We start from the raw sequence: 16988 nt of genomic DNA, 5'->3' as shown, positions 1-16988 counted from the left end.
CGGAAAGTATTCAGACCCCCTTAAATTTTTCACTCTTTGTTATATTGCAGCCATTTGCTAAAATCATTTAAGTTCATTATTTTTCCTCATTAATGTACACACAGCACCCCATATTGACAGAAAAACACAGAAGTGTTGACATTTTTGCAGATTTATTAAAAAAGAAAAACTGAAATATTACATGGTCCTAAGTATTCAGACCCTTTGCTCAGTATTTAGTAGAAACACCCTTTTGATCTAATACAGCCATGAGTCTTTTTGGGAAAGATGCAACAAGTTTTTCACACCTGGATTTGGGGATCCTCTGCCATTCCTCCTTGCAGATCCTCTCCCGTTCTGTCAGGTTGGATGGTAAACATTGGTGGACAGCCATTTTTAGGTCTCTCCAGAGATGCTCAATTGGGTTTAAGTCAGGGCTCTGGCGGGGCCATTCAAGAACAGTCACGGAGTTGTTGTGAAGCCACTCCTTCATTATTTTAGCTGTGTGCTTAGGGTCATTGTCTTGTTGGAAGGTAAACCTTCGGCCCAGTCTGAGGTCCTGAGCACTCTGGAGAAGGTTTTCCTCCGGGATATCCCTGTACTTGGCCGCATTCATCTTTCCCTCGATTGCAACCAGTCGTCTTGTCCCTGCAGCTGAAAAACACCCCCACAGCATGATGCTGCCACCACCATGCTTCACTGTTGCGACTGTATTGGACAGGTGATGAGCAGTGCCTGGTTTTCTCCACACATACCGCTTAGAATTAAGGCCAAAAAGTTCTATCTTGGTCTCATCAGACCAAAGAATCTTATTTCTCACCATCTTGGAGTCCTTCAGGTGTTTTTTAGCAAACTCCATGCAGGCTTTCACGTGTCTTGCACTGAGGGGAGGCTTCCGTCGGGCCACTCTGCCATAAAGCCCTGACAGGTAGAGGGCTGCAGTGATGGTTGACTTTCTACAACTCTCTCCCATCTCCCGACTGCATCTCCGGAGCTCAGCCACAGTGATATTCTTTACCTCTCTCACCAAGGCTCTTCTCCCCCGATAGCTCAGTTTGGCTGGACAGCCAGCTCTAGGAAGGGTTCTGGTCGTCCCAAACATCTTCCATTTAAGGATTATGAAGGCCACTGTGCTCTTAGGAACCTTAAGTGCAGCAGAAATTTTTTGTAACCTTGGCCAGATCTGTGCCTTGCCACAATTCTGTCTCTGAGCTCTTCAGGCAGTTCCTTTGACCTCATGATTCTCATTTGCTCTGACATGCACTGTGAGCTGTAAGGTCTTTTATATATACAGGTGTGTGGCTTTCCTAATCAAATTCAATCAGTATAATCAAACACAGCTGGACTCAAATGAAGGTGTAGAGCCATCTCAAGGATGATCAGAAGAAATGGACAGCACCTGAGTTAAATATATGAGTGTCACAGCAAAGGGTCTGAATACTTAGGACCATGTGATATTTCAGTTTTTCTTTTTTAATAAATCTGCAAAAAATGTCAACAATTCTGTGTTTTTCTGTCAATATGGGGTGCTGCACCAATGTTTACCATCCAACCTGACAGAACTGGAGAGGATCTGCAAGGAGGAATGGCAGAGGATCCACAAATCCAGGTGTGAAAATTGGACGTCAATGCTCCTGTTGACGTCCAATGACGAAACGCGCAGGGCGTGGCTTACAAACATCTTGCGTCACCTCCAACCAGACGAACACAGGACATTTTCTGACGGCTTTTACAGTTGATTTTTGATTCCTTCATGCTTATACTAACTATAAAAATGTGAGTAACCACTCTGCTTATATATAAAATAAAGCTTTTAAAACGTTTTTACGCTATGGGCATCCCTTCTCTTCCACATGTTTACAATCGATAAGCAACATTAAAGACACGAACCAGAGCTGCCAAAACTTGCTACACAGTGGCAAATACTGTGATCACGCAATACCCCTGTTGGGGTGAGGCTATCCGGTGAGTGTATGCACATTAGGAGCACGATTAAGCACTATCACCAAGCCAGTACTTGAACAAGAAGACATGTTTCTAACAATATTGTCCATTTCGGAAGGACTAATTCCCTTCTTTTTTCATTTTTTCAATTTTTTATATAATAAGACCTTTAAAAGCAATATTGTTTTCTCAACAAGGACTGGTTCTTTGTATTTTTGGTTTTTGTTTTAGCACAAGTCACTTTGTTAACTAGCTTATTGTCGCTAATTAGCATATTTCTTTTCACTAAGCACTTTTCTGCATCTTGCACTTTTTTCAGATTTATTTATGCAGTGTATGTTATACTAGTCACCTTTTTTATATATAACAAAAGGTGAACATTAGCATATTTTATAAAGAATTTGGTCACTACAACCACTTCACTAAACAGCCATCAGAGGCTGTAATGCCCCGTACACACGGTCGGACATTGATCGGACATTCCGACAACAAAATCCATGGATTTTTTCCGACGTATATTGGCTCAAATTTGTCTTGCATACACACGGTCACACAAAGTTGTCGGAAAATCCGATCATTCTGAACGCGCTGACGAAAAACACGTACGTCGGGACTATAAATGGGGTAGTAGCCAATAGCTTTTGTCTCTTAATTTATTCTGAGCATGCGTGGCACTTTGCGCGTCGGATTTGTGTACACATGATTGGAATTTCCGGATTGTGTTGTCGGAAAATTTTATAGCAAGCTCTCAAACTTTGTGTGTCGGAAATCCCTATGGAAAATGTGTGATGGAGCCTACACACGATCGGAATTTCCGACAACAAGGTCCTATCAAACATTTTCCATCGGAAAATCCTATCGTGTGTACAGAGCATTACACCATTCAAATACATTTTATCACATTCATAATTCACATTCTATTAATTTATGCTCGGCATGTCACATTGGGCACATGTCCACATACAAACTGAATATTAGTATATTCACAGGAACAATTCACATATGGAATACTAGTAACACAATGAATTACGGTCTCTGTTTATTGGAATCACATTGCTAAACAGCCATCAGAAGCTGCAACACCATTCAGATTTATTCACATACCACTGTTAATTAATCTTATCAAAGTGGGCTTACCATCAATCACCCACTCAGCCAGAACAGCGCCACACCTACATTTTTTTCAGTCTCATGTGATATTTCAGTTTTTCTGTTTTAATAAATCTGCAAAAATGTCAACAATTCTGTGTTTTTCTGTCAATATGGGGTGCTGTGTGTACATTAATGAGGAAAAATGATGAACTTAAATGATTTTAGCAAATGGCTGCAATATAACAAAGAGTGAAAAATTTAAGGGGGTCTGAATACTTTCCGTCCCCACTGTATAAAAGAGTGAAGTGTACATCTGAAATGTGTGCACCATGCATGACTTTGTTGGCTGTCTTGAAGAAAACTTGCATTCGCTTTACAATATTTTACTGGCCCAATAAACTGGCCCGTCAGGAAAAAAAAAAAAAAAATAGCATGTTTTCTTTTGAAAATTTTGCAACAAACTCTCTCCCCCTTAAATAGAAACATAAGCAGTGTACAAAATATCTTGCATTATATTTTTGTCAAACGCAACACTCAGACACACTAGTTTTAAATATCTGATAGCCTTACAACAAAATATGACTATATTATTTTATTTATAACCTGTGAAAGCCATTCTTCATCCTCCTGACCACTATGGTCTGACGCTAGGCTGTCATAGGAACCATGCCGTGTGATGGGACCAGGACTTCCAGGAGGAACCACTGAAAAACAAGATTTTAGAATGCATGATTAGAGCCATTTTTTAGCCATAAAGAAAACGAACAAGTCATTACACCTGAACTCCAGACAGATTTAAAAGACACAGATTAACATGTGTTCAATAAAACATCATTAAATGTATTTCTAAATGCAAACAGTGGGAAAAGTGGGATAGGAAAAAAAAGTGGGATAGGAAAAACCCATGTAAAAGAAGGTGTAATTTAAAGTGGTTGTAAACCTATACATATACCCAGTGAAGTGAAGTGACCAGCCTTAGGTGATAAGAGAGATTAAACAAATCCTCCTACATACGTTGTACCTGATTATCTGCAGCTATTTCTTCTGTACAACCTTCTAAAACACACAGATCAAATATTTTTTCTCAGCTGCAGAGAAAAAAGGGGGTGGGGATCTGACACCACACACACACTGCAGAGCTAAAGCACAGAGTTCCCTGTAATCTGAAAGCTGATTGGAGGGAAGGAACTCTAAACACTGTCATAGAAAAACATACAGAGTTGAGGCTATTGGGACTGATTTATTAAAGGCAAATAGACTGTGCACGTTGCAAAGTGCAGTTGCTCCAAAGTTTAGTAAATGAGCAAAAGCTCTGCTGATTTCCATCATCCAATTATGTGCAAGCAACATTGTTTTTTTTTTTTTTTCATGTGATTGGGTACTCTTTGCAAAGTGAAGCTTTACCTCATTTACTAAGCTTTTGAGCAACTGCACTTGAAGCGGGCAAGTACACCTTCCAAATTGCACAGTCTATTTACTCCACTTTCGTACTTGTGCAACTTTTCCTGCGACTCGGACAAAGTCACATGGCAAGTCATACCCCATGATTTCCAATGAGTACAATACATATCTGTGCGACTTCAAAGTAGTCTCTGCACTAATTTGGTCCGACTATAATGGCACTTGAGGTCCATAGACCTCAAGATTACATAGGCATTGCTTCAAGTCACGTCTCAACAAAGTCACGCGGCTTTCAGGTCGTGCAAGTGTGAAAGGGACCTTACCTTTAGTAAATCAACCCCTATGAGTCACCTGCTGTTTTCTAGAGGGGCAGGCTGTCTCCTGCGAGGCTGTTGTGTCGGCTTAGAGCTCTAGATTTGGTTAGATAGCAGACAGAGGGGATATCAGAGAGGAACCACACAGATTTACAAAAATACAATTTCTCTGGCAGGTAAAACAGCTCCCAGTTATATAGTTCACCTGTGTGTTAAGATTTTTTTTTTGGAGTTCAGCTTTAATTTGAACTGTCCCTAACCAGCAGATCTTACTTTAAAAAAAAACCAAAACCCTTAATGCTGAAATCTAACAAATACTGTCTAAACTGAAGACCCACATGTACTTTCTGGTATTGCTTGAATCTTGGTGTACTTCTGTATTTCTTACAAATCTGTGCTTTATTCCACCATGCCTTTGTACAGGAGTTGCTTGTAATAATGACTGGTCACTGCTGTGCAGGGTTGCTGGTCTTGTATTCACTCCCTGTAATTTTCTGCAGGCAGCCTATAGTGGGGTGGACCTGTTGGGTTTCACCCATTGCCCTGGTCTTTGCATTGACTATATGCAACATCCTGCTTTTCTGGCATGTCTGATCTATACCAAATACTAATGCCCTGTACACACGATAGGATTTTCCGATGGAAAATGTGTGATAGGACCTTGTCAGAAATTCCGGCCGTGTGTAGGCTCCATCACACATTTTCCATAGGAATTTCCGACACACAAAGTTTGAGAGCAGGCTATAAAATTTTCCGACAACAAAATCCGTTGTCGGAAACTCCGATCGTGTGTACACAAATCCGACGCACAAAGTGCCACGCATGCTCAGAATAAATAAAGAGATGAAAGCTATTGGCTACTGCCCCGTTTATAGTCCCAATGTACATGTTTTACGTCACCACGTTCAGAACATGTTTTACGTCACCGCGTTCAGAACGATTAGATTTTCCAACAACTTTGTGTGACCGTGTGTATGCAAGACAAGTTTGAGCCAACATCTGATGGAAAAAATCCATGGATTTTGCTGTCGGAATGTCCGATCAATGTCCGACCGTGTGTACAGGTACCACATGCAGTAACTTTATCAAATGAAGGAAGTCTTGCAAGATCCTATTCTTTCAGATGCTAATTACTTATTATTTCCCTGGCCTCACCCCCTCCCATCAAAGAATCTGCAAGGTCCAGTACCAGCCTGTCATCAAACCTACTGATGACTGTGTGTACTACAAAAGAATACAGCTATATTTGCTAGTGCTAACTTTATCTGCACACGTGCAGTATGTGGTGATAAATGGGGGCTCTACATAATGTTCCATAAACTCCACAATGGCACTGGCAAGTATGAAGGAACTTGGAGGAATGCTTTACGCTGGTATACATGGATATTGCTAATTTTATCTCATTATTTTGTATGGTAATTGTTGCAGAAGTGCATTTTTCACATTAGTTAGGAATGAACTGATATTCGTTCAGGGCTGGTTCATACTAGATGCAGTGCGAATGCACAGTGAATTTGCTGCAAATCCGCACCACATCTAAATCGTAAATCTGTTCATGCGAACTGATTGTGGAGTGTATGATAAGGTAATCAATTTGCAAAATGCAGCGTGATTAGCTGCATCGGATCGCATGGGTGTGAACACCCATGTGATCTGATTCTGGTGCAGACAAAAAAAGGGTCCTGTACGAGTTTGGTTCGAATGTGACGCAAATTCAGCCATACAGTTTGCCTGGCTGACTTTGCATTGCACGGACATCGCATGTGATCTGCACAGCAATGACATGCGAATCACATGCAATGTCTGGCATAGTGTGAATTGGCCCTTAAGGAACAATTACATATATGGGAAAGGGATCAGCTCAAATGCAGTGTCCTAGTGAGCAATCCTATAGAAATTGTGATAAAGTCTCTGTTTTAATGTACAGGAAAGCTATATTGGTTTTGGGTCAAATTCATTTTACTTTATCTTTTAATCTATATATATATATATATATATATATATATATATATATATATATATTTTTTTTTTTTTTTTTTTTTTCACATATATACAACATTTGCACTACTAATAAATATTTCATGCCATGCGGTACACTCATGATATATGGATTTTTTAATTATAGCATACATCAGAAGTTTTTTTCCTTTTGGAGACACTGAGAAAAAAATTACTAAGGGAGTTGAGAATCTATGCTCTACATATGTGAAGTTGAAAATCCATGATTGGACACTTGAGTTGAATGTTCGCACAATTTTTTACAAGTCTCAACAACTTTAGCAAATTAGCCTTATTGTTTCTGATTTAGTAAGGGAGAAGGAGAGAGTCACTGTTTTGACTCAATCTTTTTTTCTTAAAAAATAAACATGTCATATTTACATGCTCTGTGTAATGGGGATTGCACAGAGTTGCCCTGAACCTGCTCTTCTGGGGAGTGCTCTTGGCTCCTCCTCTCCTCTGTGTGCCACCATAGGAAGCTGCTTCCTATGGGGGCGCATGTGTGGGCTTGCCTCTGAGTTGGGTTGTGTGTGTCTATAGACACACACAGCACAGCTCTGCCCCACCCTCTGTTCACAGGGTGTGATTGACAGCAGCAGGAGCCAATGGCTCCTGCACCTGCCTCTCTGTCTTGTGAATTCAGGGAGAGAGGAGAGAGACAGGCACAGCACTGGATTGGAGTGAAGACTCTAAGACGCTATTTCTTACCTTAATGCAGAGACTGCATTAAATAAGTAAAAATGTCCTGGCTTTAGAACCATAAGTCAATTTTATTTATATATAGATCTGTATATAATACATATTATACATATATAGCTTATAGGCCTTATTACTGGGCACCACTGGCTCTTTCGTGCTCTATGTAAGAATATGGTTTGCATCTTCAGCTGAGCATGGTGTATTTCTCTTTCTGTTTCTCAACACCAAGTCTTGTATTCCAACAAATATCTCATCAAATCACATGCCATGTGCAAGACAGTTATTTGCAGAGACCCATGCACACATCATGATTGTTTTCTATTTCCTGTTATCGTAGATGCTCAGGGAGACTGACTTCAGTACATTCCTAACAGGAGGAAAATATGTGTGCGTGTACTGTCTCATGCTTCCTTCAATTAAAATGTTCTGGTGGCAAGTTCACAAGACGGGCAGCAGTGTGAAAATTTTATCATGAATGATCATGAGCTGGTGCTAAAAAATGTAGAAAAACAATATAAATATCTGTTTCATATGTGGCACCACCCAGTTAGTTGCTTTGCTATCTGTGGTAGCTTTTATTACCCCAATCTACCAAGACTTCAAATGCATTTACTGAAAAGTTCTATGCACATATTTACTGCTAGCCAGGAGGTTACTGACAGAGTGGAACAATGTATTTTACTTATCTATTTTAAAATAGGTAAAAGGTAATATTAAAGTGAAACTATGGGCAAGATCAAAAATTAGATTTATGATGCAATCTGTCAATAGCATCAACGGAACCGTTTTTGTAACCTGTAACATGTTGTAGTTTTAAAGGCTAAGTTTGCATATATATATTATATATACATTTGCAGGCAAAAAAATGTGCATTTTTTTCTGAAACATGCAGAACATTGCACATGAGATCAGCAGATCGCGAGTACAATGTCAGGCTCCTACAGAATCTCAGTATAGCTGCCTGAATTGCAGACAGTTATGGGTGAGAAGGAAGGTCAATGAACTATGAGAGCATTCACCAGTGCCATAACAGTTCACTGAGAACTACAAGCCATCTGCCGCGGTGGAAGACAGTAGATGTATTTCATTCATTCATAAAATCGCTGTAACTGAATGAGGCAGCCATGTGGGCAGGTGCAGGGAGAAGATTCCCTGCCTACTGTCAAAGCAGGTGATTGGGGGGCTGCAGGCTGGTGCTCTTTGGCAACACGTCCAGATGAAGTGCTTGTTTAAAGCACGAAACGCGTTGACCTAGCGATGCCATAGATGCTGGCAGCCTCCCCATGCCCCTGAGTGATTCCATACTGGATCGGTGCATGATTTCCTGCACGGTAACACCAATGACAAGAGCTGTGGTATGGACTTGATACAGAGTGCCCTCTGCTGGTTGAATTTATGTGACTGATCTGCACAGTGAACCTTATGAACCGTAAGTTGTCAGACCTACTGCTTTCCATGCAAACCAGTGTCACCTTGCCGGACACACGGAACATATCCCGCTTGCAGCCTGTCTCTATTTGCTGGATTAATTTATTATTGACTGAGGATAGACCCTCAAGTGGACTGGTATGTAAGCTTTTACACTAGTTCCTACGTCAACATTCATGCCATAGATTACGGCTGATGTTTGAACTATCCGACAAGAAATGGCTCGTGGGTCCCTATCATTAGCAGCAGATTGCTGCTGTGTCCTGCACTTGTTTGAATCCAACATCGTTTGTTTCAGAGCGCTTTGCTTTATGTTTGCACTTAATGGAAAATCTTTTGGTCTGATGAAAAGGTCTCGTTTATACTCATTCCAATAGGATCATCACTACCATCCTCATATTGTCCTCACCTCATGAACATGGAGACATTGGGTTATTTGAAATGTCCCCCTTTTGGAACTTTCCCCCTTTACAGATCTTCTCTCACTCCCTTCACAGATGATTGAGGACAATTGTAGTTTATTACCATCTTCAGAGTCTATCTCTATCACACCACGCTCTTGGTTTCCACTACTTTAAGGAAGTGTTCGGCTCAGGAAGGGGGTGGTGGGGGGGTTTTGCTGTCAGCATCTATTTTTAATGATACAACGTTGTTTTTCACTTTTGTCTACAGTTTACAGGTTTTTTTTATTTTTAGGTATTGTGGAGGAACAGGTCCCACCTGTGCAGCCTTGAGCAGTGCATGTGGGATCTCTTTATACATTTGTGTGCAATTTTTCAATAAAGTTTACCTGATAAATTGATCATACCACGTTGTTGACTCCCCCCTTGTGAGCACTCCTGGGAGCGCTGTGGTCTCACCCCTCTTTTTCTTACATAGCCTTTTTTGCTATGTGGGGGATAGCCCGTCCTATTGACGAATCGTCTGATCTTTATTATCCATTGGTATTTTACAAGTGGATTCAAGTGTGCGCTTTTTTTTTAATCAGAAGATCCCCTGCCCACTGTCAAAGCAGGTGATCGGGGGGCTGCAGGCAGGTGCTCTTTGGCAACACGTTACAGGTTACCAAAGGTGAACTTGCCCTTTAATATCTCTTAATGCTGATAGTAAGTCTATTGCACCGTCATTTAAAAGGCTAAGCTATCCAGCAAGAGTGGTGGTTACAGGGTTGAGACAAACCAGAAATGGGGGTGCTTACAATGCTCAGCTCTTATAAATTTGGCTAAAACCTACAGTACTGAGCAAAAGTTTTAGGCACGTGTGAAAAAAATGCTGTTAACTAGGAAAGCTTTCACAAATAAACACAGTTCCTATGTTTTAATGCATAGGGCATGAAAACAAGGCTAAGCGAATCAACTATGCATGAAAACATAGGAACTGGAGTGCAGAAAAATGGCAGCAGGTGCTCTGGACAGATGAGTCAAAATTTGAAATATTTGGCTGTAGCAAAAGGCAATTTGTTCACAAAGGCTTGGATTGCGGTACAATAATGAGTGTCTGCAGGCAACAGTGAAGCATGGTGGATGTTCCTAGCAAGTTTGGAGCTGCATTTCTATAAACTGAGTGTGAGATTTGGTCAAGATCAATGTGTCCTCAATGCAGATAAATACAGGCAGATAATTATCCATTGTGCCATACCATCAGGGAGGTGTGTGATTGGCTCCAATTTTTTTCTGCAGCAGGACAATGACCCCAAACATACAGCCAATGTCATTAAGAACTATCTTCGGTGTAACGAAGAACAAGGAGTCCTGGAAGTGATGGTTTGGCTCCCACAGATCCCTAATCTCATCATTCTCGAGTCTGTCTGGGATTACATAAAGAGACAGAAGGATATGAGGCAGCCTACATCCACAGGAGATCTGTGGTTAGTTCTCCAAGATGTTTGGAACAGCCTACTTGCAGTTGTTGCTGTAACTAATTTAAAAAAATATTAGATAGAATTAGACATAGTTACTTATGTAAATTTAAGTCCATCTAAATGTACTACTCCATCCAACACTACACTCTCCATAGGCTGAAAATGCTGCTGTCCATGAATGGCTATGTTACTCCTCTATAGGTAGAATGTAGGAGTGAGTGCAGGCACTGAATACTCTTTACATCCAATATTAATATCTGTCATAATCAAAGATTCACCTTAGCACAATTTGCAACTACTGGGTAATTATCTACATATACTGAATGTTACTAATGAAACAAAAAATCCTGAAATGCACTTAAATCAGTTAAAGTGCAGGGAGCTGCAACAAGCAAATCTTAACTTAATTTAAGAGTTTAGTACCTGGCCCCATTATCCCTCGCATCGCATTGGCCCATCATTGTTTCAAACCAATAGGAAAGCAAAGAATGTGAGAGAGGGCAAAGGAAGAGCTAGAAATGCAAGTAGGCCAATGGATATGCAAGTGAATAACATATACTACCTAACTCAGTATGAACTTATCTTTGAAAAAAATTAACTGAGTAGCTTTTACAGTTAAGCTAACCAGTGAATTAAAGAACAAACTGTATACATAACTTTGACACTATTGGGCTACTTCCCGTTCCGGCGCCGCATGGAGTAGCTGCTCCGCTCCCCAGCTCCCGCAGCATGACCCCAAATCCGCTTGAAAAATCAGCCTAAGCTGCCCCAAACACTGCCAAACACATGTGTAGACTGCCGCCTACACATGGACCGGTTTGTGGAGAAAACCGGCGCCCGATCGCACACGGCCCTGACGGCGCCGCCAGCCCGGCCGCAAATCGAGGCCCTGGCTTCGGCCTACACGGAGCCTCCTGCTGAATCACAGCCGGACAAAATGGAGGTAAGCGGCTCCTCGGCCCCTCAATCCTCCTTGCAAGCCTCATCCTTACATGCCTCCTCCCCACACACCTCCGCTCCACAGGCCATCTCTCTGCAGACCTCTGCTCCACAACTCAAAGGAGACAGCACGGAGCGCATAGCGCAGGCTGTGGCAGCTCTGTTATCCCCCATGATTGCTGCCTCTGTGGAGAAAGCAGTGAACGCGGGGATGAAACAAATCAAGGCCCAGCTAGGGGAGCATACCACCAGACTAAATGATTTAGAGCACCGCTTATCTGGCATGGAAGAGGAGCTCTACCAGGCTCAGGCCACTAAACAAGCGCAGGATAAGACCAATCAATTTATCATCCAAAAATTGGACGATTTAGAGAATAGGTCCAGAAGGAGCAACCTGCGATTTGTGGGTGTCCCAGAATCGCTCCAAAAGCAAGCTCTCTCTGAGTTGTGCGCCAGGCGCATCCCTGAAGCGCTGGGCCTCTCAGGCCCCTGCACAGTGGAACGGGCCCACTGCATGAGATCTATTAACACTGAGCGCAAATCACCCCGGCCAATAATCGCTAAATATCTGAATTATTCAGACAAAGCCCCTATCCTACAAAAGTTCAGACAAACCCGCTCTCTCCAAATTGACGGAATAAGGGTCCTGATATTTGCTGATTACTCCATTGAGCGTTCTAAAAAACGGAAAGCATTCCAGCAGGTGTGCACAGAACTCTATAAAACAGCAAATAAAATTCACACTGGCGTTCCCGGCCACCCTCCGGCCTCAAGACCCCAAATGGAGACACTATTGGGCTGATTTTCATGGATCTGGTCATGCACAAATAAGTCAAATAAAAGGGTTGCAGACATTCAATCCTACCTACCAACACATACATCAACATCATCATGTAAAATGCATATATTGCATCAGATCATGTAATATTCAAGCTAATTGTGAGAGGACAAAAAGTTAGCTGCATGCCATTCATGATGCAGGAGAATTAGCATGCCCTTCATTCATAAGTCCAACTGAGTAGAGGCATCATAACTTGGACTTCTCCAAAATAACAAGTAGATTTAAAGTGTATGTAAATGCATTTTTTTAGGTTTGGATAGAGTAGGGAAGAATTTCAATAGTTTTTTTTTTTTGCTGTCCATGCCCTCCTCTTTATTGTTGTCTTGTGACCATTGTTATGAGAGAGAAAGTGTTGGGAAATCCAAACTTTTACAGTCATCAAGGGGAAATTCTCCAACGGGGATACATGTTTCTATGATAGCTCTCTAAGATGGGAATTGCATTTACTTTAGAGAAATTTCATCTCCATTCCTTTTGCATCTCCAGGACAGGATGTGAAAGGTAATTTCTCCACTGGGACAACAGGCAGCAAAATAAAACTAAAATTTGAAAGGGGTTTTAACTCTTCCCTACTGGAAAAAAAAGCTTTGGCTTTACATACACTTAAAAGTGGTTGTAAACCCCATTCATGAAATTTGACCTAGGCACATACATCTGTAGTGTTTACTTATCTCTCACCAAAGCTCTAAGTGTCGTGTCTTTCTGCTGCTCTGTTCCTCTGTACAATGAGAACCTCAAGAAGTGGGATTTTAGGGGCAATAATAAAAGTAGATGAAGAAGTTGTATAAAAGAATTATATTGAATTTATCAATACAAGGAACATGCAGAGCTGTTATCTGAATAGACAAGCTCTCTGCTAATCTATCTCTAAGCTCCCTCCCCCACACAAATTTTCAGCTGCTGTTATCTCCTGTATCGGTGAATTTGTCAGAAATGATTTTGCTGATAACAGAGGAACAGAGCAGAAGAAAATAGGCTCCCAAAGATTGATGTGAGAGCCAAGCTTTTACAGTCAATGAAAGTGGTAATTGGGCTGGATGGAAAGATGGAGAATCACAACCAAGCCCAAAGCAGGGGCATGAGGAAAAAAGACCCCTAAGGGAATTTTTTTTCTATGAAGGAGCAACCAATAACACAGACACAAAAGTTATCCACCCAAAACTGTTGGAGCGGTGCTAAAAGTATCCAGCATCACAGCTAGGGAGGAAAGGTGGCCCCCAACATCGTGGGGGCCTATGTGTGCCAGGTGTATGATGATGGCTGCAAGCAGGAGTGGAAAATACTAGATGGGGTACAGGAATATAATCTCATCACACATATACAAAAAATATAAAGAAAACACAACACAAATCATATTACATAATCTAACCACCATAGAGGTGGAGCACCAACGACAAATAGTGTGTATCATTAACTAATCCATTTTCAAATAGGATTATAAAACACCACTAAAATAGATCATTTCATTCTAACAGATCCACTGACAGAAAAGCAGAGGGACAACAAGGGAGAAAAAAGGAGTAAGACCTAAAGGATTTTAGTCTGTTTTTCCTGAACTGAAGCCTTCCAAAAAAGACCTAAAACTTTCAGGCTCGTTGAGGCCTGGTGGGGTGGTAGAATCTAAATATCTAATCCAGCGCATATCACTCTGTAGTAGAATTTTGTTCCAATCCCCACCTCTAATTGGAATATGGACTCGATCCAGTACTGTAAAGTTCACAGGTGGCATCCTGTATCCATGTCCCTTGGCCACCACTTTAATTTATGGGGGATTCATTATTATCATTCATTCAGTTTGACCATAATTTTTTACCATCCATAATGCCGGACAAACTGATGTTTTATTTCTATTTGGGATATCCTGATATTCTGTTGTTTTTTTTGACCCCCTGTTTTGTTTACATCAGCTCCGTCCTGTGGATTAAGGAGCTGCCTTTGATTTGCATTTTCCGGATTCCCTTATCTGACATCATGTGACTGGCGGCGGCATTCACTGTCAGCAGTAATGCCTCCGCTCTCACATCCTGGATTGTAGGGGGTGGGGCTGCGTTGGCTAGCCTGCGCTCCCCTTTGATTTTGTCTTGGTCTGGTGCTTGGAACACTGTTTACTTTGCCTATGAATCCTCTGTGTGAGCGACGCTTGGGGATGACGTCATCACCGGCATGTGGCGTAGCGTCGTCCCCCGATGCTCCACGAGGCTTTGGCAGTTGAAGGCATGGGCTATATAAAGAGGACGCCGGGAACCCCAGAGCTGCCATTCTTATCTCTTGACATCCCACTTGGAGGTTGAACACTGTCCTTGAGAGGAGAGGATTAACCTCTCCCTCATTTAGATCTCACTATGGACCCTTGGCTGCTTCAGGTGGATTTGTGAGAACTTTCAGCAATGTTTTTACCCCGTGGAGTTTATTTTCTTTTATGTTAATTGTGGTTTTGGAATTCCCCCCTTTGATGGCTATTTTGCGTCCTATTTTCTAGATGGTCTTTGTATTCTCCCCCCATTACCGCTTAAGATTGGGAATTTTTATCTCCATTCTCTTTGGTGGTTTGGACTATTCCATTCGGAGTAAACTCCACCCAGAGACTTTGATTTGGATGTCATATCTTGTAAGTAATAATGATGTGAATATTACTTTTACTCTGTGGACCATTTAGCTTCAATTACAATGATCATCCCCATACTTGCTGGCATCAGGGATATTCAACCTCTCTGACCCTTCGTTCTTGAGGGGCTCATGTGGGGTTTTAACCCGTATTTTGCCCAAGCTTGGATTGTAGGTTTATTTGCCTAATTACAACTACTATATTTATGTCTATTCAGATATGAGCCTTACCACATGTTGCATTGTTCTCATAGGTCCCCATCCTTTTGCTGCCCCTGGTCGTTTATTATTTTTTAAGGTGGTACTATGCCTCTACTATTTTGGTGCCTCTACTGGATTACAATATCCTGGGGTTCTTTTGTATGTTGAAATACAAGCTCTGTGGATGTCTGATGGTGTATAGGAATTTTTGCTCGAATCACTGCTTTTTGACATGTAAGTTTTTGGATACCTTGACAGAAGTTCTGTATATCCTGTGAGTTGTATGTCATATATTATATCTCTGTATTTTATGTATTTACATTGTATCTTGTACTTTCAGAAATGGCAAATTGTCCCTGATGAAGATTATATTTAATTATTTTGAAACGCGTCGGAATCTCACTCATGGATGAGGATCATTTACGTAGTGGGATTTTTTTGCCATCACTGTGAAACATTGTATTTGTGTTACCTATATGTTTCAAAGATGGGTTTTTAAACTTTTTGTATTAATAAATTCAATATAATTCTTTTATACAACTTCTTCATCTACTTCTACTATTGCCCCTAAAATCCCACTTCTTGAGGTTCTTATTGTACTGTTTAGGGATGGTGGCAAATCTCACGTCAATCTTTGGGAGCCTATTTTCTTCTGCTCTGTTCCTCTGTTATCAGCAGAGTCATTTCTGACAAATTCCCCGATACAGGAGATAACAGCAGCTGAAAATTTGTGTGGGGGAGGGAGCTTAGAGGTAGATTAGCAGAGAGCTTGTCTATTCAGATAACAACTCTGCATGTTCCTTCGTTCCTCTGCCTATATGGAGTGGGGTTGTGTGCCTTTCCTCCAGTGAGCTGTTACTCAGTGTAAGCTCAGACTCCACACATGCCCCTATGTGCTGCTGAAACAGGGAGAAAGATTTGTAACATGATCTGCACTTTCCAAAGAGTGTAGAAAGGGAAAAGACAGCAGATACACACGTACAACTTATGTAGGGAGAGTTGTTTAATTCCTGTGTATCATTTGAGACAGTTCACTTCACTGGGTATAGGAGAGAGTTTACAACCACTTGTAAGCAGTAAGCCACTGCTGGTCAAGAGAATACTATTAATTGATTACAATCACATGTTAATCCCAAACCCTTTACATCAATGCTCCTCACAACTGTTTTAACATAACTTAGCAAGCACCTATGAATGAGACAAAGGCTTTTGCTTAATAATTTAACAAGTTGCTCAGTCAGTTAAAAGCCTAATTCCGCGTACAAACGGTCAGACTTTTTGACAACAAAGGTCCGACGGTCTTTTCGACGGACTTTTGACAGATTTTCGAATGACTGGACTTGCCTACACACGATCACACCAAAGTCCGACGGATTCGTACGTGATGATGTACGACCGGACTAAAATAAGGAAGTTGATAGCCAGTAGCCAATAGCTGCCCTAGGGTCGGTTTTTGTCCGTCGGACTAGGATACAGACGGGCGGATTTTTCGACCGGACTCAAGTCCATCGGAAAGATTTGAAGCATGTTCTAAATCTAAAGTCCGTCAGATTTTCGACCGAAAAAGTCCGCTGCAGATCCGATGAAGCCCACACACGGTCGAATTGACCGCCAGTCCGGTCGAAAAGTCCGCTCGTGTGTACGCAGCATAGGAATGCTTTCCCCTGTGCTATGGCTAAATCCTAAA

At 41.4% G+C, this 16988-nt stretch overlaps 1 protein-coding gene across 4 annotated transcripts in view; it reads right to left on the bottom strand.

Annotated features, from left to right (window-relative positions):
• Nucleotides 1-16988, bottom strand: part of BCAS3 (BCAS3 microtubule associated cell migration factor) — a 1663284-nt gene that overhangs the window by 739026 nt on the left and 907270 nt on the right. For all 4 annotated transcript variants that reach the window (XM_073615250.1, XM_073615251.1, XM_073615252.1 and 1 more), the window contains one exon: nucleotides 3619-3719. In XM_073615250.1, coding sequence (XP_073471351.1) covers nucleotides 3619-3719 — 101 coding nt within the window. The remainder of the gene's footprint in view (nucleotides 1-3618; nucleotides 3720-16988) is intronic.

This window comes from Aquarana catesbeiana, linkage group LG02 (assembly GCF_042186555.1).
Source record: "Aquarana catesbeiana isolate 2022-GZ linkage group LG02, ASM4218655v1, whole genome shotgun sequence".
NCBI lineage: Eukaryota > Metazoa > Chordata > Amphibia > Anura > Ranidae > Aquarana > Aquarana catesbeiana.
This window is presented reverse-complemented; position numbering and strand designations above follow the sequence as displayed.